Source organism: Lygodium microphyllum, chromosome 27 (genome assembly GCF_053477565.2).
Source record: "Lygodium microphyllum isolate KBCC chromosome 27, Lygodium_microphyllum_v1.1.10, whole genome shotgun sequence".
NCBI classification, from domain to species: Eukaryota; Viridiplantae; Streptophyta; class Polypodiopsida; order Schizaeales; family Lygodiaceae; genus Lygodium; species Lygodium microphyllum.
In genome coordinates this window covers 126278736-126302440 of record NC_141161.1, presented here as the reverse complement: position 1 = coordinate 126302440, position 23705 = coordinate 126278736, and the positions used below count along the sequence as shown (strand labels likewise).

General features: G+C 39.9%; 1 protein-coding gene and 1 long non-coding RNA gene across 2 annotated transcripts in view; one reads left to right on the top strand and one right to left on the bottom strand.

Annotated features, from left to right (window-relative positions):
• Positions 1 to 14701, top strand: part of LOC148012802 (uncharacterized) — a 50337-nt gene extending 35636 nt beyond the window's left edge. Inside the window, exon 3 of the long non-coding RNA XR_015689059.1 lies at positions 14540 to 14701. This is a non-coding gene — a long non-coding RNA (uncharacterized LOC148012802). The remainder of the gene's footprint in view (positions 1 to 14539) is intronic.
• LOC148012801 (protein argonaute 4A-like) overlaps positions 1 to 18579 on the bottom strand; it is a 54012-nt gene extending 35433 nt beyond the window's left edge. Inside the window, exons 1-12 of the mRNA XM_087669232.1 lie at positions 18244 to 18579; positions 17392 to 17618; positions 16876 to 17085; positions 16413 to 16546; positions 16095 to 16290; positions 15824 to 15983; positions 15593 to 15709; positions 15299 to 15406; positions 15164 to 15223; positions 14960 to 15082; positions 14696 to 14858; positions 14438 to 14556 (exon numbers count right to left, since the gene is read on the bottom strand). Of these exons, the coding sequence (XP_087525358.1) occupies positions 14438 to 14556; positions 14696 to 14858; positions 14960 to 15082; positions 15164 to 15223; positions 15299 to 15406; positions 15593 to 15709; positions 15824 to 15983; positions 16095 to 16290; positions 16413 to 16546; positions 16876 to 17085; positions 17392 to 17618; positions 18244 to 18447 (1821 nt within the window). The 5' untranslated portion in view covers positions 18448 to 18579. The remainder of the gene's footprint in view (positions 1 to 14437; positions 14557 to 14695; positions 14859 to 14959; positions 15083 to 15163; positions 15224 to 15298; positions 15407 to 15592; positions 15710 to 15823; positions 15984 to 16094; positions 16291 to 16412; positions 16547 to 16875; positions 17086 to 17391; positions 17619 to 18243) is intronic.
• Between the last annotated feature and the right edge of the window lie 5126 nt (positions 18580 to 23705).

Sequence of the window (23705 nt, the reverse complement as noted above, 5' to 3'; positions counted from 1 at the left end):
TCACCTACACCAAATTGGCACGGACCTCAAGGTGGCTGTCAAACCCTAATTTTTGCAAAAATTTAGGGTTTACATTAGAGATCTCTCTGCTATCCACCAAATTTGACTGAAATCTGATTCAAAAGGCTGAGAAATGTTGAGATTGACTAAGCACAAGCTGGAGAAGGTGCGAGAATGTCAAAAGAGAGAAATTCAAGAAAGGCCTTCGGATTGGCTATAGCCTGTCAAATACTGCATGGGCCCGTCGCCTACTGAAAGGAATGCCAGAATTTGCTATTGCCAACCATCAGTTGCTGTTGCCAGCTCCAAGAAGCCTCAAAATTTTTTGTCACCTGCTACTGATTGGTCTTCCCCTAACCTTGGTTGCTTGAGGAGGTCTTCCAATGGCTGTAGATCAAATCAGCAACATCTAGACCCTCCCTCTTGTAGGCTGAAATGCACTAAATGCCTTTTTCAGTCTTGCACGGGTATTTTTGCCAAGTGGCAACCTTCTAAACCCATTTTCCAACATGAAGGGGAGAGTGCACAATGGAGTGCGAGATAGAGGTGTGAGCAACAGAGTTGAGAGTTAGAGAGAGTGAACGCAGAGATACGTGTATCAAATTGTGATGGTACACAAAGAATGAAAGAATGTATTTATATATTAGGGTACGATAAGGGCGTGTTCACACCCATATGACTATACACAGAGACGAAGGGACTTTACACCCAACAACCTCCCACTTAAAGGCCCGAAGTGGTACCTTTAAGCTAACCAACTCCCACTAAACGAATGCGATGCTCATGTTGAGTCTTTGCAAGACACTTAGTGAGAACATCTGCAAGGTTATCTTGGGTTTTGACCTTAGTCAGTCTGACAAGACCATCATCCAAGACCTGTCAAATGAAGTGGTACTGAACATCTATGTGTTTGGTACGTGCATGGAACATGGCATTCTTAGCCAAACATACTGCACTCTGGCTATCACAACCAAGCACTAGAGTACGGGAAGAAAGACCAAAATCCTTGACCAAACGGCCAAGCCAAATAGCTTCCTTGGAAGCTTCCATGGCTGAAATATATTCAGCCTCTGTAGTACTCAGTGCTACAATTTTTTGCAACCTTGAACACCAAGAAATAGCTCCACCAGCAAAGTAAAAACATACCCACTGGTAGACTTCCTAGTGTCAAGATCTCCTGCCATGTCAGAATCACAAAATCCCTGCAACTCAAGTGTACCCTTTCCATAGCATATACACTTTTCTTGTGTACCTTTCAAGTATTTGAAGATACATTTCACTGCTTTCCAATGTGGCTTGCCAGGGTTAGACATAAATCTACTAACAACTCCCACTACATGAGCAATGTTAGGGCGAGTTACAACCATGGCATACATAAAAGATCCACAAGCTGATGCACAAAGTATACCTTTCATGGCACTAGCAGTCGCATCATCCTTGGGGCAATCAGCTTTGCTAAGCTTTGTATGTGGCGGTAAAGGCACACCAAGAGGCTTAGCATAAGCCATATTAAACATATCAAGTACTTTGCTGATGTACTTGTCCTGTGAGAGAAACAACAAACGTTGCCCTCTGTCTCTTTTAATGCGCATACCCAAAATGTGTTTAGCTGCCCCCAAATCTTTCATGGAGAAGGCTGAATTCAGCTGCCTTTTAAGAGCATTCAAAGTGCTCTTATGCTGTCTTGCAATCAGCATGTCATCCACATATAAAACCAGCACAATAAGGCTTCCATCATCAGCCTTTTTAGTGTATAAGCGTTTAAATCCATGGCTAAGCATAAAGGTATCAAATTTTTTGTACCAATGTCTAGGGGCTTGTTTCAACCCATATAAGTTGCGTTTCAACTTACAAACCAAATGCTCTTTTCCTGGAATAGCAAATCCTTTTGGCTGCTTCATGTACAACTCTTCATCGAAGTCACCATGAAGAAAAGCAATCGCAATATTCACATCCATCTGATCCAACTCTAAATCCAAGGATGCAGTGAGAGCAAACAAAACACGGAGCGTAGTCATCTTCACCACTGGTGAAAAAACCTCCTAAAAGTCTATGCCTTCCTTCAGTGTATAGCCCTTAGCAACCAACCGTGCCTTGTACTTGGGCTTCCCATCAATACATTTCACTTTGTAAACCCATTTATTAGGAATAACTTTCCTATCCTTGGGCAAAGGTACAAGCTCCCATGTGTTATTTGCATATAGAGAGTTCATCTCTTCTTGCATAGCAAGCTCCCACTTTCTCTTGTTTTCACATGATTGTGTCTCTTTAAATGTCAGAGGCTCGCCCTCATTAGTCAACAAAATGCAATCCAAAGATGGCTGAAACCTTTGTGGCTGCCTTCTAGCACGTGTAGACCTTCTTACCCAATGATTTGTATTATGAGGTAGTGGGCCTACATCCTAAGGAATGTGCACACCATCACCATGTCGCTGATTTTCAGCATTTTCTTGCTACTGTAATCTGTTTTCAGCATGTTCTTCTTGTTGTCCTATTTCATCCTGTGCATCTATGTGCTGTCCATGATCTTCTGGCTGTAGCACAATAGGTTGTTCATTTACAACATCAAAAGGGACAGAACTTTTAACTAATGGCTGCTGAATGGCTGGCTGTTCATGCTGAAATTTGACCTTCTTCTTTGTCAAGATCACCATGTGTAGCATTTTTCAGCAACTTTGTCTCATTAAATACTACATCTCGGCTGCGTACTATCTTCCTAACCTGAGGAAGCCAAACTCTATAACCCATCTCTCCCTCATCTCCATATTCCATGAAGATGGCCTTGATGGATTTCATGTCTAGTTTGGTCTTCTGTTCTACAGGTACACGCACAAAGGCATTACAACCAAAGACACGCAAATGGTCATATGAAGCAAGTTTGCCAGAACAAACCTCTTCAAGAATGCCATTTTCCAATGCACGATTGGGAGAGCGATTGCATACATGAACTACAGTTTTAAGAGTCTCTCCCCAAAACTGCTAAGGAGATAAGCTGTGGACAGCATGCATTTGACTCTCTCACAAAGTGTGCAATTATGTCTTTCAGCTACGCCATTTGATGCATGATTATAAGGGGATGTCAACTCCCTCTTAATGCCATGCATCTCACAAAACCTGTTAAATTCATTTGAGGCATACTCACCCCCATTATCTGTTCTTATGGCTTTTCAACTTAAGCCCTTTCTATGTGGTAACAAAAGCATGAAACTTTTTAAAAGCATCCAACACTTCCTTTTGCTCTTAAGTACATACACCCATGATTTTCTACTGAAATCATCAATGAAAGTAACAAAGTACCGTGCACCCCCATACGAATTAACAAGCATAGTGCACATATCAAAGTATACTAAGTCAAGAGCATTAGACTTCTTAACGACACCAGAGTAATAAGGAGACTTCACATGTTTTCCATATAATAAAACATTACAAAATTCGAGATTAGAGCCTTTTACATCAAATCTCCCTAAAGAGAAGAGAACCTGAAGGCCTTTCTGGCTCGTATAACCAAGTCTTTTGTGCCAAAGCTCCATTCTGTGAATGGACTTCAGCCACAGCCAAGAACTTGCCGAGTGATTCTTTACAATGCAAGTAATATAAAGTCCCCCTTTAGTTGCCTTAAACAATCAGCATAGACCCCTTATGGACCTTCCAAGTTCCACCAACAAGGTAGTAAAATACCCTCTAGCATCAAGCTATCCAACTGATAGTAGATTTTTCTTTATGCCAGGTACAAATCTGACATCATGCAAAATCAGCTCTTGGCCATTTTCAAGGGCCAAGTGAATAGTGCCAACGCCCTCTATCTCATATGCATAGTTATTACCCAAGTAAACCTTGCCTAGGCAACCTGCAGTGTATTCAAAAAATGACTCCAAAGAGGGGGTAACATGAAAAGAGGCACCGTTGTCTACTATCCATGATTTTGACAACCCATCATAAGCTGAAAGTAAAGCATCGATTACATCCCTTTTGGTGATGTGCATATCACCTACTGCTGTCATAACATTTCTTACATGGTAAGCTCAGCTAGTGCTTTCACCACTAGACTTTCTTCTGATTTCTTCATTAAGGATTGAACCTCTAACACCATCAAAAGTCAAAGCAGGGTTGTTGCTAAGTGATACAACCAAAGATTCCCAACTGTCAGGCAAAGTCATCAATAAGAAAATAGCTTTCAATTTATCATCGAAACCCGCCAAACCAGAGTCTTGCAACTGACTCAAAACCCCTGTGAAAGCACTCAAATGCTCAGATGCTAGCTTAGACTCATCCAATTCCATGTTCACAAGTTTACGCATAAGATGCACTTGATTCATAGGAGTTGTATTTTCATAAGTGTCCTTAAGCTTTTTCATATAGCATAATCTGTATCAAGACACTTGATTTCTGTAAGTACATCATCAAACACTACCATCTTAATGTATGCAATGGCCTTCTTGTTAAGTCTAGCCCAATCCACATCTGTCATTACTGCAAGCTTAGTCTCCAAGAGATCATCTTCACAATCCTTGAGAAACAAAATGCCTTGCATCCTATCCTTCCACTAGTCAAAGCCAGTGCCATCAAACCTCTTGATTTCAAAGAGCGATTTAGTGTCACTGCTGCTAGAAGCATATGCAACCATTTTTCAGCAATACACCAGAAATTCAATGCTGCAATTTGTGACAGTAAAAATGATCTGAATATTCAGCTGATTCCAGCCCAAATTGTCAGTAAATAATAGCAAGATTCAATCCAAGTACATGTACAGCAGTAGAACGAATGACTTTCAGCAGTATGACTACAATTTCAGCATACATTAAATGCATTCATCACTGCCAAGTAACTCCCACTTCAGCAATATCACCAAAAATACATCTACAACAATCCCAACGCAAAATGCAAAAACGCAAAAACGCAAACTGCGGGTGAAGGATTTCTTAACACCCCTTCTCAGGCCGCAAATGATCACTAAGACTACTACAACATGAATAATCAGTAATACATCAACTCAATGGGAGCTGTCCAACATGTGTACTGCATACATATGTGCTCATATCAACTTCTGATGCACAAAACACCAAGAAGTCTTTGCAATTTCTCCAAAATCGCATAAGCAGGAGATTAAAAAATGCTCAAATCACTCTACTTATGGCAACAAGATTGCTTCAACAATATTCCCAATGTGCATTTCACGCATCGACTTTGCCATTTTCCACAGATTTCAGCAAAAGCCCCAAAATTTCACTATCAAATCTGCCCCAATTGCATTAATACATGTTCCCAAGGGCATAAAACGGGAAAATTTAGTAATTTCACAAAATTTTGCAAAAGCCCCAAAATTTTCTAGGTCCAAGTGTGCATGAATGTCAGCCAATCTGACTCAGCTAAACAAAATTTCACCAATACAGCAAAAGCCCCAAATTTTATGGGTCCAATGTTGAGAGATTTTGCTCAAAGGAGCGAAATTCAATCTAATTTGGCAAAATCCCCAAATTAATTGAGGTCACCACACACAATGTCTGCAATTTTTGACTTGAAAATCATTGACGGGCATAAACAAAGGTCAAATCTGGGAAAAGCCCCAAATTTCGGACTCGATTTTGCACAAAATTTACAATTGTGCTTTCACGCGTGAATCCCTAGTAAGAAGGGGCAATTTTGAAATTGAAGGTTTTTTTTTAATTCCTTACGTAAATGAGGAGGAAGGAGAGTCCATTAACCTCGTGTGACTGACGTGATGTCGGTTGCTGGCCTGGTCGCATGACTGATGCGACGCTGTCACTAGTTCTCTGCTTAGTCGTTGCCTGCCTATCGCCACGCTGGTTCTCCCCACTGGACCCATTCTGTTTTGCAACCGTCGCCTGCACGCTGGCGACTGGTCAACTGTTGGTCGCAACCTATCTGCATGTCGCCTAGACTAAGGGCCTGACTATCCTCTTGTCGACTTGTTGTCACCCAGCTCGTCACGTCTATTGCCTGCCGTCAGCTAGTCTGATCTCGAGAAGCATGCACAACCTGTGCTCTGATACCAGTTTGAAGAGGAGAGAGTGCGCAATGGAGTGCGAGATAAGAGACGCGAGCTGCAGAGTTGAGAGTTAGAGAGAGTGAACGCAAAGATAGGTGTACCAAATTGTGATGGTATACAAAGAATGAAAGAATGTATTTATATGTTAGGGTACGATAAGGGTGTGTTCACACCAGTATGACTATATACACGAAGACGAAGGAACTTTACACCCAACACAACATTATCCAACCATTTAATTCATTTTCAAAATTAAATCACAATCAAATAGTTTTGAAAATTAAATTTAGCCATTTTGACCCTTCCCAAAATTAAATGTGCTCATCCATAATTTAATTGGCTGAGCCATTTGCAACCTAAAGTGGTTCCCACCTCTGTTGACCCTTAGATTGGGGATAATTAATTAATTAATGCTAGTCCCTAGTGTCACCACTAACACTTATTGGTTAAACAATTGTCCTAGGGTCACATCTGATACCAACTGACCACCGAAACTCCATTAGCATAACTTATTAGAACTTTTGTCTTTGACACCCACTACATTTTCAAGGTCCTTAGTCTGTTACCATGAAATAATTGCCATGTGCATCACATGTGCTAAATAACCTTGCACATTGGATTAATAACTTAATCAAATGTTATTAGCAAGATTAAAGCATCTCAAAATTTCATATGACCGTAACAAACATGATTGTGACAACTTAAACTCAAAAATAATGGCGAGGCCAGACTCACATTGCCACTAGTCAACCATCACAGCTAGTATCGTTCTCAACTCCAAAGGGCATGTCTGACTAGTCTGTTGGACACGAGGCTCACCTCATATCTATGGAGACATTAAAGGCTTCAATCTTAGTCCACATTCGTGAGTTACTTCCTAACGAAGAGACCACAGAGGCTAACTCTAACCAATCGAGCGCATCTCTCATTTGGATCGTGAATAATGGAATCGCCCATCACATGACCCCCATCCAAGATATTTTTATCATAATTGCCTTCGTACGAAGTACGATATTTTTGGTGCATTTTTGCCACCCATCCTACAGACAAAAACCAATTATGTAGCACGATTTCAGTGCATTTTCGCGGGAGCCTGAGGAAGTGTTTGACAAAAAGAGACATGTTGTGGACTTGGGACTCATTTGCACATTCTAGTCTCTCTCAAGTCTCATTCTCTCCTCCAAGCTCATCCACACCCTCCTGTCTCCAAGCATTAACCTCCCATCCCCTCCCTCTCCTCTTTCCCCCATCCCCTTCCTCTTCATTGTTCTTCCAAGATCATCACCCCACCCCATCCCTCTTGGGTCTTCAAGCCTCTAAATCTCTTACTCTATCCTCTTCCTCCCATCCCCTCCCTCTTCAAGCATCAACATGATCGCCGATCAAAGTGACGAGTCTCGACTCTCTTCTCTCCATCAGGCCTTGCCTTGACACCTTGGAAGTTGGCATCATGACACGCAAGAAGTATGAGGCCTTCAACTTGCATGCCATCCACGTGGAGGACACAAAGAAGTCCAACTCCCACCATTGGACATGCAAGTATTGCAAGAAGCGCTATACAAGTGGTGTGACCTGACTTCTTCAACATCTTTCCAAGATGGGGGGGCAAGTTGCCGCATGCAAGGCGATTCCTCAACGCATTGCAAGGAAGATGCTCACCAAGATGAGAGGGGGATCCACTAGAGGAGGAAGTGGCACATCAGCAACGGCACCCACATCTATGTCTACTCATAAGGAAGAATCAAATGTAGGCATATCTTCAGCCAATGCGAGTGAGACCTCCACCATTGGTGTACCAACTGCACATCCGCTTTTGGCTCTGACATTGGTAAAAGACAAAGATTGAAGACTCATGCGGCACCGGAGAGGCAATCCTCTCTCTCAAGCTCTCGGTCATATGCTTGGATCGGATGTAGATGTATCTTCAACCGATGCGGGTGAGGCCTTCACCATCGGTGTGCCAATTCCACGTCCACTTCCTGCTCTAACATTGGAAAAAGGTAAAGATTTAAGGCTCATGCGGCACTAGAGAGGCAATTCTCTCTCTCTCAAGCTCCCGGTCATATGCTTGGATCGGTTGCCTTTCCTTTCTTAGAAAAGGCAACGACAAGCGAACATTGAGATTGCACACATGGTGATCGAGTGCAATCTTGCATTGAATGTCCTAAAGCATGAGCAATGGAGAAAGATGGTGAGAACCATCGCCAATCTAGGCCCATGTGAAGGATGGAGTGGTGTTACATACAATGACATGAGGACGAAGAAGATTGATGAAGAGAAGGAGAGGATTGATAAAGCCCTTGATCCTATTTGGGCCGCATGGACAAAATACGGTTGCTCCATTCTCACCAACAGATGGAGAGATCGTAGGAAACAAGGCATCATCAACATACTTGTTTCATATCCACTCTGCACATATTTTTTGTGAGCCGTAGACACCAGTAAGAGGGGAAGCAAAACGGCCAGCATATTCATCTACCACCACATTCAACAAGCTATCATTGAGGTATACATTGTCTTTTAAAATTTTTAAGTTGTTGCTTTCATTATTATAATCTTTAATTCATGTCCCCCCCTGAAAGCTTTCCTTATCATAATTTTGAGTTTGTGCAATGTATGATGTGGTTGTAGGTGGGCCCGTCAAATGTGGTACAAGTTGTTACGACAATGGATCCAATTGTCGGCACATGGGCCATTTGCTTGAGGCCAAGTTTCCTTCAATAGTGTGGACTCCATGTGCAAGTCATTGTTTGGACTTGCTCATGGAGGGCATTGGAAAGCTCAAATGGGTGAAGAGGGTGGTGCATAAGGCTACATCAATTGTCACCTTCTTCACGGTGACCTTGAGAGTCCTTGCTCAAGATTGCTCTTCGGGTACATGTGAGAGAAATTAAAGTGCCTATTTTCTCATTCACACGAAGATTTGCAATCGGCTTGGCACACAATAGTTAGAGCAACTAGTCTATTGCTGCACTAAACTTGCGCATGATGAAGGCCATGATGACCATGGGTAGTCCAAAGCAAGTAAACACTTATCATTTTGGTTAAGTCAAGTTTAAATTTGTTGTTTTCATTATTTAATTTTATATAAGTTAACAATTTAGTATTTATAATCTTATGTCAATTTATGTGCATTGTGTAAGTGAATGTTGATACATTCAAGTTGATGGGCGACACTCTTCTGAGCGTACACCAAGAGGTTGATGCAAAGGAGATCTTTGCGGAGCTCTATAGAGAGCTCATAGCAACAAACACTCACAGTGATCATCATCATTTGATGATGATGGTAGCCTCATCAATGAGGATGAGCATGAGAGTGTCTCATCATCCAATGTTGAGGGGATGAGGATGAGCATGAGAGTGTCTCATCATCCAATGTTGAGGGGTCACCTTCAGACTCTCTTGATGAGCACGATGATGATGATGATGATGATGATGATGATGATTAGTCATTGATGATTATATCCAAATTGCTAGATTCCACTCCTAAATCTTGAGTCCTAACTCCTATGACAGTTGTTTGATCATGTTGTGGTACCCGATATCAGATATGGGCCTAGACCAATTTATTGGTTACTAATGTTGGTGGTGACATTAAAGACTAAGCATTAATTAATTAATTAATGCCAATCTAAGAGCTAATAACTACTCAAGGATACTTGAAAGACAAAATAGTCTAGCTAATTTAATTATTGGCTCATGAAATTACTCTTTTAGCACTAGAATAATTATTAAATTAATTTTCTAAATTAATTTTCTAAAATTTAATTTAATAAGCTGGATAATGCTGAAAATTTGAATTAGAAGGCTATTACTTGGCAAACTTGCCCATACAAGTAGAAAAAACGTTTTTAGGAGCTAGTGGAGTCTATTCCAACCATTGTGAGAGAGGAGAAGACTGTTATAGAGCAAGGAGAGACTGCTTGTGTGATTTGCAACCACCAGGGATCAGTCCTACAGCATGTGACTGTAGTTTGGATCCCTCCAAGAGTAGGTGACAGCAACCCAAGGTCCTCTTGGTGCAAATGACAGTGTACAAGAGGGGATAGCAATCTTTTTGGTGGTCCCAAGCTATAGATGACAGCTTCCATGGCAGTTTAAGCAAGGCAACAACAAAGATATGAAAGTCTGGAATTTCTCTCTACCACATTCTCTCACATTCCCCAGCCATCTCTCAAGTTGTCTCAGTATTTTCTAGTAGTTTGTGCCATTAGAGGAAGAGATTTAAGTCAATCTTTGTTGTAAATCCTAATTTGACAATTGCCTCGAGATGCATACTCACAATTGAGGGCCTAGGACTTGAATTCCAACAGTTGAAATTGAGAAATTTCTGGGAGATTCAAGAGACAAGCCAACCAATATCAGATTTGGGGCTGAAATTGTCTTTCAAAGAGCAGAGTGAAGAACAATCCCCGAGGAAACCAAGGGACATATTGGTTTGGAACCCAAGATGATCAGCATTTGGATATATGCCTTCTAGTCCAAAGGGCATATTATTGGCATTTCTGAGGTTGCCATAAATCTATTGTCTTTACCCCAATGCAAGCATTTGCATTCCTACATTTGTAGCTAGGTGCATTTTGAGGCTATGGTGCCTCTACCTTCAATGACTCATGCTGGTCAAAAGCTTTAGAGAAATATTTCCTCTTTTTCCCCTTGCTTTCCTTTGTAAATGATTGCATAAGATCAGTAAACTATAGGTTCTTAATAAGCTAAGATAGCATACCCAATGCTGCCATCAACTATGCTTTGAATGCATATTAATTTCTTCCTCTTCCTGCTCATTTTCAACATCATGAGGCCTTGAAGGATCTGCTTCATGATCAAAACCAACATTTTCAGCATGCTGCCCATGTTGAGTGCCCGTTTTAAGATTGGGCATTGCATTGCTACCATTGCCCAATGACTCTTCTAGCACTAATGCATTATCAAAGCGTAACTCTCCATAGGTGGATAAAGACATGTTTGCTAATTTTTTACACAAATGAGAATAAAACAAATTGTCTGCAATCTAGCGTGCAATCAAGTACCTTGGATCTACCTACTCGAGGGAGCCAACATATCTTGGAAAAACCAACATTTTCAGCATGCTGCCCATGTTGAGTACCCATTTTAAGATTGGGCATTGCATTGTTACCATTGCCCAAGGACTCTTCTAACACTAATGCATCATCAAAGCATAACTCTCCGTAGGTGGATAAAGACATTTTTGCTGATTTTTTATACAAATGAGAATAAGTTTAACAATTTGCTTGCAGTCAAGTACCTTGGGTCTACCTACTCAAGGGAGCTGATGTATCTTGGCAATGAACCATGAAACTAATCTTAGTTATTTGATAGAGTGTTAGAATAGCTAACTAACCAATAACTTACATAAAGAAATAAATTAACATAAATTAAAATTAAGACTTTATACTTTAGAGTGCGGTATTTCTTTACTCTATATTCCACAATATTGTGGTACAACTAAGATTTGAATCAAGTCCTTAGGAAGATATCTCAAGCAATAAGTTACATAAATTGAAATTAACACTTGGAGATGTAACAGAGGCGAGCTACAACTAGACAAAGCCTTGTGGAACCACAATACTACAAGTTATGTACGTGTTGAATGTTGACTCTGACTCTGACTCACTCTCTCTCTCTCCCTCTCTCTCTCCCTCTCTCTCTCTCTACAAGTTATGTACGTGTTGAATGTTGCCTCTCTCCCTCACCCTCACCCTCACCCTTACCCACCCCCACCCCCACGCCCACGCCCACGCCCACGCCCACGCCCACGCCCACGCCCTCGCTCTCTCTCTCTCTCTCTCTCTCTCTCTCGTCCCCCCTCTCTCTCTCTCTCTCGCCCCCCCCCTCTCTCTCTCTCTCTCTCTCTCTCTCTCTCTCTCTCTCTCTCTCTCTCTCTCTCTCTCTCTCTCTCTCTCTCTCTCCCCCGCTCGCTCTCGCTCTCGTGCTCCCGCTTGCGCTCGCGCACTCGCACTCGCACACCCTATGTATTGTTAATCCTTCCTCTATGTGCTTTCTTTTTTGTTCGACTCTTGAATTGTTGTGAGCATATAATCTTAACACTCATCTATCCCTTTGTATGCCTTGACTCCTTTCATATTCTCTATATTTACCTCATCATGGCACCTCCAAGTTAGATGCTCCAAGTCATCGAGGATCAAAGTGGGGTGATCTTTGCATGAAGAACAAAAGAAGAAGGCTCAATGCTATTATTGTGGAAAGAAAGAGCGTGTCTCGCAGAACTGCACAATATTAGCAACATTGAGAAAGTAGTAAAACAAACAAAGTAAAAGGATAACAACTCTATTAATGAGTCATCATCATCTACAAGTCCAAATTTAGGCTCTAGCAATGCAACCCTGACACTAGTTGCACATTACATGATGTGGGCCATCCTTTTCAACTCTCCAATGCTAGAGGAAATGTGAGGATAGTGGAGATGGGGCAATTAGGCCTCATCTATACTTCCATAGAAGTGCAAAGGACCCAAAAGGAGATTCTCCCTTATTCGTCAACCAAAGTCTAACAAATAGAAATCTTGAAGCTGGCATTGACTTACAAGTGTACGTAGACCTATTCATCATAGAGAGCAAGATTGGCTTCTAGTTATAGGTCGTGTAGGAACACTCCAACAATCTACCCAAAGGTGGAAAATCCACAGTCACATGCTACTACAAAGATATTGTTGGCAGACAAAGAGCTACTATTTTCCTTTTTGTATCATGTGATAGAGGGGACTTTTAATCTACAACTTGGTTGTTTCTTGGTGACTTGCTCAAAGGAAGGCCTTTATTACGCTTTTCTTGGCCTTCTTAGACTTGGCATAAACATATGCGAAGTCCAAGAAGGCAAAGAAAAAGAAAATATGATAAAACCCTACTTTGGGTAACTCATAGGGAAGTCAACTTTTGGATAACCAAATAAATGTTTGCTTTATCTCACATTAAATCATACAACGTTTGTACAGTTGAAAATTTAAGACCTTGTGATCTACATAAGGAAATACGTAATTCATACTAAAGAATACTCTTTTGTACAAAAACTTATTTCATACAAATATTATTTTCATAAAAATAATTAATAATTCTACCAATATGGATTATACGATGCTATTGAACGTATAAAATGTATTTTTAAGAGATACAACCATATACATACAACCTAATTAGCCAATACATTTTCCTTTCTTTTTCTATTTTTGCACGATCTTGATGAGCACAACGACTATAGAGATAGACCAAAGTCATTATCTTTTTCCTTCTTTGATATCTTTGAGTCCATAGCCTTAAGGGGCTTGAAGTAGGTAAGCAATTAAAAAAAAACAAGAACTATTAACAAGAACTATTCAAAAATTATAGAATGTGGGTTAACACATTTAAGAGATGTGCAAGAGAGAGAAGAGAGGGACTTGATCAAGGGAGATCAAGGGAAGAGAGATCAACTAGGAGAATGTATTCATGGATATTTAATGTATTATTTACTTTTATATTTCTTGCAACTCGTATGGACACAAGTTTGTGTTTGTTTCAAATTGTGTCAAGTAGCTTATAAGATGTATTTTAACATTCCTATTGTCATTCCTAATTTGGATATGTCAATCTCTTTGATGTAACACACATTCAATGAGTAGATACTACATGCTAAAATGTTGCAAAGCTCAAAGTATCAAATTTCTAAGCCCACAATCTTCTACGATGAACAATAGAAATGTAATGTTTAACATCCATCATTTCTAATCGTGATTCTCTTATAATGATTCTACAATGTAATTATGGTCTTGGTTTTGGGACCTTTAACATCCCTCAAATTTAAAGAAGCTTTCTAGGAATGTACTATAGTAGTAGTTTTGCAATAATCTTGCATAATGCATACTTGTATATGCATACATATAGAAGTACATGTATGCTCATTGAAGACCAACAAATTCAAACATACATAGACAATATATGGTTTTTTTGTGAACCCGAACACGATATACTTGTTTATATGGCATATACACATGTTAATGCACCTCGCATACTTGAAGATGCACAACACACTTACATGGCATATACACATGTTAATGCACCTCACATACTTGAAGATGCACCACACACTTGCACGCACTCGTTCTATACATGTGTACATGAAATGCACACATTGATGCTGATTATTGATGATAATGTCAAAATGCAACAATGCATTAGGGGGGCAAGCTTTCAGACCATAGAGATTTTTAAGCAAGAAGTTGCAAAGTTTCTTTGATGGTGCTTGTCGAGTCATTTCATGAACCAAGAAGATGATATTCAGCTTGTCGGCTTTCATGCAATGTGTATGTGCTTCAATTTAAAAACAAGATATATAATGAGATTTGAAGGCTTTAAAAACTAGACATCAGCAAGAGCTTTAGACTTTCACAATGATGCAAGAAAACATCGGACTTACTTTCGCATTTAACTTCAAGGCTATGTTTGTTAGTTGCTGATCTCTGATGTTCCGTTGGGCTACCATACACTGCGTGACAATCGCCATATTTTTGGTTTGCAGCATTTTCTTCAATGGGCCTGTCACAACGAATTCATGGCATGACAATAGGATGTACTAGTAGTTCTTTTTATGTTCGTGAGTCGCATTGGGGAAACCATATTCTTTCCAAGAATCGGCATGATACTACAAGGTTGTTAAGATCGGATTGAAGCTAACCATATATATCATTGATCTTTCCCGGAAGAATGCACAGCATAAAGGTCGGTGGAGCGGCTAGTCTTTTCTTTGCTTGGCTGATCATTTCACTGATCCTCTGCACGGCTGGAAGGTGCTGGTTGCTACGTGGTTCTTGCAAAATAAATTCGTGTGGCGGCATAGTCTGTTTAAGCGAAACGGAAGCTCAGAACCAAAGTAATTTAGATATGCCATTTGTTAAGCATAGCATAGAGCAACAAAAGACTTATATTGTTCGTTGCTTACTATTCCTTTCATGTTGCATATTCTGTGAAAATTCTCTGCAAGATTCTCTGCATTTTGAGGTTGGAGCCTGCCATCGAAGCTTATTATCACCCACGATCGTACCTCAGCACCACGTGCCATTTTCTGCGCAGAAATAACATATGGCTTGATCTTTTACAACTAGTCCAGAAGTGTAAAAACGTAAGGCCACAAGTTCAAATATACCTTGGTAGCAAAGTTCCATCTTCCACCTCTTGGTGTCTCCTCTTGATTTCCAAATCTCATCTGACAGCAGTTTGTGTCAGGTTACAAAAGAAAAATACGCCAAAGCAGATAAGCTTAAGAGCCCGTAGAGCTTACAGATGGTGCATCTAGAAGCCGTCCTGGAATCTTTTTCATTTTCTTGTCAATTTGAATATTGAAGTCTCGTAGGAGTGGATCCACATGGTACTCACTCACATCCATCGCCTATTAAATAAAAGCCACATTGTGAATTAATTCGTGACAATTGCTGTAAATAGTTCACTGTTTTGGCGTGGAAAGCTGTAAACAGTGTGACAGCGTGCACAGGCAGAGCTATAAAATTCAATCAGGTGTGCCTAGCATTTACATGTAATATTAAATCAGAGAGAAATAAGTCTCACTGCTATACACCTTCTGAACTATTCTTAGCCTTTCTTCTGGATTCTGCCGCGCTTGATCAATCATTCTTTGTCTTTGATTACCAGATAACGATTTGGTATATCGCTGACCTTCAACTATACGGCAAAGCTGGAACATTTACAGAGAGACTGGGCAAGGATTAGTAGACATCAAGCCAGATGTAAGATTTTACTTGTGCGGCAGTCTGACCGCAAACAAAGATATTTTTATGTTAGCAATGACCTCGACTGGGATAAGTGTTGGCTTTTTTGGACGTCCAGCAGAAATGCATGGTAATTCCGGGAACTTTATAGTGATATTATACTGCAATTCATAATACTTTTGGACACTAAGTTCAATCTCCGAGACATTTCCATCATCGTCACTTTGTTTCTTCTTGAAACTGCATCACTCAAGGTTGTAGAGAAAGACTGAGTCAATGCACACCCCAAAATTCTTTATTGACTGATTTCAGATCAAACCAACTGCAAGAGAATCAGCCCCAAGGATTCACCTCTGTTCTGAGCATGGTGAATCGGTGAACCCAATTATCCTATGTATCATGTTCGTATGTGGTGTTACGACCTTAACTCCTTTTAGAACTCTTTTGACTTTGTCCCAGTCTATGCTTCTGATATGGGGTGGGTCAAAACGTTCCTTGATAAAATCAAGGACAGGTAGAGGCTTAAATGTCGTCGTTGTGGCAACATCTGAAATGATCATAATTCACATAATCCGTGATTTTTTTATTTAGAAAAAGTGGTGTTGGCATGCTTTGCACATGCTTGTTCCATATGACCCAAAAAGATCCTACATGAGTAAGGAATCCTACCAAGATTCAAAGAAAGCCCTTCAATAGATGGTCGGAAGCTAGCATGGAATCCTCTGCATGTTTGCACTCCTTCTCCAATATCAGAAACCCCAAACAAGGGGCTAAAATAGTTCTCTTTGATTAACAAATGACCCCTGATGGATAGAGCAGTTCAAGTTAGCAGAGTCCATGATAAACTGCAACATTGCAAACGTCAGATTCTGAAGACGGAAAACAATCTAATGGCTACAACAGCACATCACTGCAAGAAGGAGCTCTTCATGCAATACATCAGTTATCCAGGATTGAAAAAAATGTGTAAAGCACCATCTTGTTAGCAAAACGGTTCCAACTCCTACTGATTGACTTGAGTTTATGGAGCCTTCAAACCAATTTTTGAAGAATGCAAGACAATCCAATCCCAATTCCCAATGCAGACTGTCAAAGCATGCTAGGAAATGCACAAGTCTTGCAAACTCTGTACTTTGCAGCAGCATGCTGTCTCATGGCAATATCCAGGACTCGTATAGCATCCTGAGCCCTGCTGTCCTCGTGACCTTTCAAGAGCATCTCAATAGCACTCATCTTAATGCTTGCTGCATACTCAATTTTAACCTTGAACTCTCTTCCTCCTGTACCTCTGTTCACCTTCCTCTTTTTCTTTGGATCTTCATCTGTACCAGAAGGGTCTACCCTGCAGCCACCAATAAAAGAAATTGAATTCAGAATTAGTCGTGTCCTTAATTACAACTTGACTCAATAAGGGAGACCATGGAACCATCCCATCAGCACTCCAGATTTTTTTAATTGCTCAAAACTCATGCTTACCTTGATAACTCTAAATGCTCTGAAAAGAAAAATAAATGCAAAAACTTCGTAGCTCTACATGCATAAGATTTGACCATGCTACAATCTGACATTTCAGACCCACTTTCAATTACTGCACACAAATTCTTTGAGCTAACTCATGTGACTCTGAAAGGGGAGACTGTGTTCTTACTTGGATATAGCTGCATCTTCAAGGATCACTGAAAACTCCTGCATTTGAAAGGCAAGACTCCCTGCACAGAAGAGGCTCTTCTCCCCGTCATATGCAAACCTTTTGCCACTCAACTCCTTTGCACCATAGACCTGATGCAGCTTTGACATTATACTTCTGCACATGTTTTTGTTGGCGAAGCTCTCATGGACACCAGGAGTGGATGATCTTGCATCCCAAACACAGACCTGCATGCAAGATACATCATGTTACTTGTATCTACAGAAGCTTTGTTCCTGTGTTTCATGTCAAAAAGGGAAAGCATCAGCCACCATCTGTTGCTCAAACACCACAGACTCCAAGAGCGACAAGTGAAAACCAGGATACGAAAGCATTTCAGTACCTCCATAATATCACATTTTTCTCCTCAATGTTGCTTAGCTATCTCGGAAACCTACACCAGAAGTAAGGCTCCAGTACGAACAAGAAAGCATTTAAGTACTACCATAATATCACATTTTTGTCCTGACAAGGGTGTTCCTTAGCTAGCCTAGCTTGGGATTCTACATGTACACCGGACGTTACGCTCCACTCCACTCCCGACAAACGAAAACCAGGAGTAAGAAGAGATTTCAACACTTGCATATCTCAGGTTTCTCCTCACAAGGATACTGCTTAGGTATCTTGGAATCCTAGAAGACGCTGCAATACTTCCATATCACATTTTTTCTCCTCACAAGGATACTGCTTAGCTTACTTAACGGAATCCTCCACCACGGCCAGCTTGAGCACTTGATCAAGTATATGTTTAGTTACTTTGTCTACGAATGCAAGAGAGGAATCGCATTTTGCCAGCAGGTAAACGAAACTTACATCGTAATGCGAAACGTCCTGAGAAGCGCCGTATTTGACGCCAAAGTGATTGCAAAGGACCTCGACCTTCCTTCCATTCCGTCCGAGGCCTGGCCGCTTGGTTCGAGCAGGCGGCTTTAAAGCCGGAGCAGCTTGCGCCGGCTGGTCGTCTGGTCGCGCTACGACCGGAGCAGCAGCAGGTTGATCATCACCACGGTCAGCCATGGCTGCAGGCTAGGTCACAGTATAGATGATCGTCGTAGGCTAGGTCTTCTGGAAAATATCAGAAACGAAGAGAGGATGCCACACCCTAATAATATTGCAAGGGAGATGAACCTGAGAGAGAGAGAGAGAGAGAGAGAGAGAGAGAGGCTGTTTTGTGATGCATGCAGCAGCTTAGAAGGTTGGCGTCTGTGCCGTCTTCGGTGCTGTTGTGCGCACATATTTCGGTGGGCCCCGCCACCACGAATCGTCCCGCCACGTGGCTGCTTCGTACTGGCCGAAACTTCAGCGCACACTCTCTAGGTACTTTACCTATGACGCCTAACCTCGATTTATCATTCCAACATAACACACCCCTCTTAATTAAGAAGCGTTTTGTTAAAAAAATTATGCACTTGTCCAAAGAATTATGGCCTATGTTAATTAAGCGTTTTATTTTAAAACTTCTTCTCTAGTTCAATGAGTTATGGTCCATAATGCAAACTAGCGTTCTTCAACCATTTCGTGTACCACAAAGCTACAAGTGAAATTGCCGTACGACTCGATAATCTATTTCTCCTCTTTCTCTTCTCTTTTTTCTCTTTATTTTTTATTTTTTCCCTCTCTCTCTCTTTCTCTCTTTCTCCCCTAATTCCATGTCTAATTTTTTTTCTTTCTCTTTCTTTTTTATTTTAGTTAATTTTTCCTTTTTTTCTCTTCTTCTCTCTTTCTCTCTTCATTCCATCTTTAGTTTGTTTTCCTTTTTTCTCTCTTAAATTTTATTTTTTCTCTTCATAATTCTCTCTCTATGTTCATATTCTCTCTTCTTCTTCTCTCTCTCTCTCTCCTCTCTTTTCCTTCTTTCTCCCTCTCCTCTTTTTTCATTTTTTCTTCTTCTCTTTCTTTTCATTCTCTTTAAATTTCTTCTCTCTCTCTCTCTCTCTCTCTCAAATTCTCTTTTTTTCTTCTCTCTCTCTCTCTTTTTCTTTTTTATTCTCTCTTTTCAATGTTATCTTTTCTCCATAATTCTCTCTTCTTCTCCTCTCTTTTCCTTCTCTTTCTCTCCTCTTTTTTCCTTTTTTCTTCTCGCTCTCTCTCTCTCTCTCTATTAAATTCTCTCTCTGTATGTGAAAAACTATGTCAAAAAAGTTTAATTTAAAAAAATCAAAAAATTTAATTAAAAAGAAATGAAAATTTTTAAAAAGTTTTAAATTGTTTAATTAAAAAATGAGAAAAAAAGGGAGGAAAGATTGAATTAAAAAGTTGAATCTAACTCTGAGAGAGAGAGAGAGACTTTTGATTTTAAAAAGGGGGAAAAAGAGACGTTTGTGAAAAGTTTGATTTAATTTAAAGAGAGAGAGAGAGAGAGAGAGGTTTAATTAAAAAGGAGAAGGGAAAGAGAGAGGAAGTAATTAAACGTAAGAGAGAGGGGATTTTAATTAAAAAGGAGAGGTGTGGCATGGGGGTAGGTTCAAGAAGCCCTTTAGAGGCTTGGGGCTTTCCGAACCTACAACCGAAACAATATAATAGTAAGAGAAGATATAATTTGTTTCATTAGTACATAATTAATTGAATATCTCAATGGACCATACCTTTTTACACTAATATGAAAAGCTAATTGTTTATGATTAAACAAATATCTATTTGAGTCTAAGAAGGATGGCCCATGAGTCACCCTAGAGGGTATATTTTAGGGGTGAGCTCAACCATCTCTACTACTTTCTAAACTACCTTTGAACAACTCTAAGGTGTTGTAAACATTCTTATCCATATCACTACAAGCATGCATTCTCATTTTGTATAAGACCTAGAGGGGCGTGTTGCCTGCACAAACAACTAGATCATGGTTCCTAAGTACACAATCAACTTTCAATATGCCATGTGACATACAATATATGGATAGTCCATTAAATTTGATGTAGTGCATTAGAAGCATACAGTAACGGGTCTCAATTTAGTTTACTTGTATACTTTTATATCTACATTAGACAATTTTGTATGTGTATGTATGCATGCACTTGTGCTCTGAGGTAGTGGATCAAAAACATATGGTGAGGGCTGGGAGACTACTTGGTCACCTTGCTAAATTCAATTTGTACTAATGGATATTCTATGTTTGTGTGTATATGTGTATCTACACATCACACAAATATACATGTGTGGGACAAACTTCCTCACGCTTGACTTGGAAATATAACTCCTTATTCATATGACCTTGTTTTCAATTCCAAGAATTGAACCCGTGCCTAACAATCAAAACCATATACAGTTCTAAGTTTAAGCCTCATGTTTTGATTTTTTATGTGCATGTTAAAATTGCCAATGTTAGGAATCAAATTCATGGCCCAATAGTCACAATCTTGAATCATTTTCAAGTATTAACACTAGGAAGACTAACATCACTATTGATCCTCTTTCAAACTCATGGTCCAAGAATATGTACTTACAACACAAATGTGACCAAGAAAGTAGGATAGAAAAAATGAAAAGTTGAGATAGGATAAAGAGGAAACTTAATTAAAGAGACACACATGGTTCGTGGTCCAACCTCCTCAACTACCTTTTCTTGAGAACCTTCCACATGCACACTTTTAGACCTTTTATTAAATTGAAGATCTTGATCATAGAAGGACTAAGTTCGGAAGGGAAAAGTCCCTATGCATTTAAAAATATGAGAGCACATATGCCAAATGCAATGCCTTTTGTAGTTCCAAACCAAGCTTTTGTAATGGGCATTCGAAGCATAATAAGCAAAAGTCATCAAATCAGTAATGGTAAAGGGGGATATCTCTTCCCCCTACCTTTATTGCTTCAACCTACTAATGGTTCTATATAGCTAAATAATGTACAATTACTACAACAAAGATGTAATCGTGTAGATATTTGGAGAAAATCAATGATTGTCAATGTAGACTCACAATCTTCCATCCATTTCGGTAGTAAATCAAAGGCTATCATTCCTCTCGCACTTTAATGGTGAGCTCTTACAAACAAAGTAGTTGTGGTAAATTAGGGTTTATTTCAAAAACCTTATATTCTTTTCCTTAATTAGTAGATTGTCATGTTGGGAGATGGCATGAGCAAGAGAGGTACAAAGATTGCATTGAAGAAGTACAATTAGAATAGCAAGAGATGCCACAATGGAAGTGTGGCATAGCTTTGGAAGGGGTAGTTGTAGTGATAGGATCAATGAAGAGTGGACGAGGTGAGACAAAGACCAACAAGATATGGAGAGGGTTTGGGAACGTCAGCTAGAAAAAGACTTGTGGCAATAGATGGAGTAGGTAAAACAAGAGCATTTGAGGGGGAAGGCAAAGGAGGTTGTGTGAAGATGAGGGCATGTAAGGAGAAAGGGAAAGAGGATTACCAAAGAGGGCATCATGCTATGGGAGATCAAAGAGAAATAGTGCAACAGGGCTAGTCTTCTTGGTTTGCAACTTAGAGAGAGAGAGAGAGAGAGAGAGAGAGAGAGAGAGAGAGAGAGAGAGGAATGTTATTTTCTTTTCAAAAGTTGCACCCTATGTGATAATACAAGAGTCACGAGTGGGCCCAATATATAGAAAAGCTGGATCATAATGTAGATGGAGAGAGTAATAGACTAGCATGTTAACATGTTAACAAGGTTAAGGGATCTAGGGGTAGCCTACATTAGGGCATATGATATCGAGAGATGAGTGTTAGGGTAAATACCAATAGCCAAAGGCAGGCACCCCTTGTACATGTATACGCTGTGTAACTTAAGATAACAAAGAATAAGGGTACCGATTCATTTTATACCCACTAAAAACGTATTGTGTGCTCTCTATCTCTCTTGCCCTCTTACACTTTTCCATTACTCACACTCTATGTTCCTTTATTGCAATCCTCTCAACTAGTATCAAAAAGCTAAGTTCATGGGAGCTCATGGTTGGAGTGAAGAGTGCGAGAAGATTGATTGTGAAATTCGAAGATTCAAGCTTCTTCTTTGTACTTTGTGCTTCACTACAACATATGGACCCAATAGCGACGTTTAAAGCGACGGAATTATTCATGGAAAAATTTACCCCCGTCATCGACGTGATTGATTCGTCGCTATTAGCGTCGCTATTTGCATTGCTATTAGTGTCATTAATTGGGTTAGCGATGCTAATAGGGATGCTAATAGCGACACTTATAGCGACGGTTGCAAAGTAAATTTTCGATGCCAATAGTGATTGTTACAAAGGGGGGGAAATTTAGGTGGCCCTGCCACCCTTCTAGCTATATACACTAAATATGCTTGCATAATTCATTTGCCAATGTCACCTACACCTGATGTTTAAAAATTGTGTATCATATATTTTTTAAAAAACTGAATCCTTTGATTGCAAAAGCTAGATATAATTAATTCGAAAAGGTATTTCGCAAGGAACTTTTTCATCACTTGCTTAGGCCTGAGAAGAAAAAGAGCTTGTGATTGCAAAAGCTAGATATAATCAATTCAAAAAAGTATTACTCAAGGAGCTTTTTTATCACTTGTTAGGCTCAAGAAGAAGAGCTTCACTTCAAGCTTTCATTATAGTCAGGACCCTGAGGTATGAATAAGTCCCATTGATCTTTTGCTCACTCCAGCTTATTCCAAACTTGTTCAAGTCTTTTTGGGCAAGCATTTGGACATCTGTAAGAGTTATACCATGGTGTTGGAGCCAGAAACACTTATATAGGGAGTGGTAGTGTCTCTAAGCTCTACTTCTTCCTTCTTGTTTTTACCTATGTCTAAGTCATCTTCTATCTCTTCTTTCTTGCCTTCAACCTCAATCTTAATGGATGGAGGTGTTTTAAGATCAAAAGAATCAAACTCATCCTTCCCCTTCTCAAACTCCGTTTCTTGAGCTCAGACTAGTTGTTGTACTCCAAGTAGATCCCTGAAACGAACGAATTTCTCTTTACCAAGTGATTTGGTAAAGATATCAGCTACTTGGTCTTCTGTCTTCATATGAAGTAGATCAATCTATCCCGCAAGTACCATTTCTCTGATAAAATTGTAATGAATCTCTATGTTTCTAGATCTAGCATGATAGACAGGGTTGCTAGCTAGCATCCATATACACCTCACGTTGTGTACATAACCCTCACGCTACTCCATGTATACCTCTTCAAGAAAGTCACCATTCAGGAATGCATTTTTTACATCCATTTTCATAATTTTCATCCCTTAGAAGCCACTAATGCAATGACTATTCTCACCATTTCCATCTTGGCAACCAAGCTGAAAGTCTCCTCATAATCTAGGCCATATTGCTGTGCATATCCCTTTGCAACGA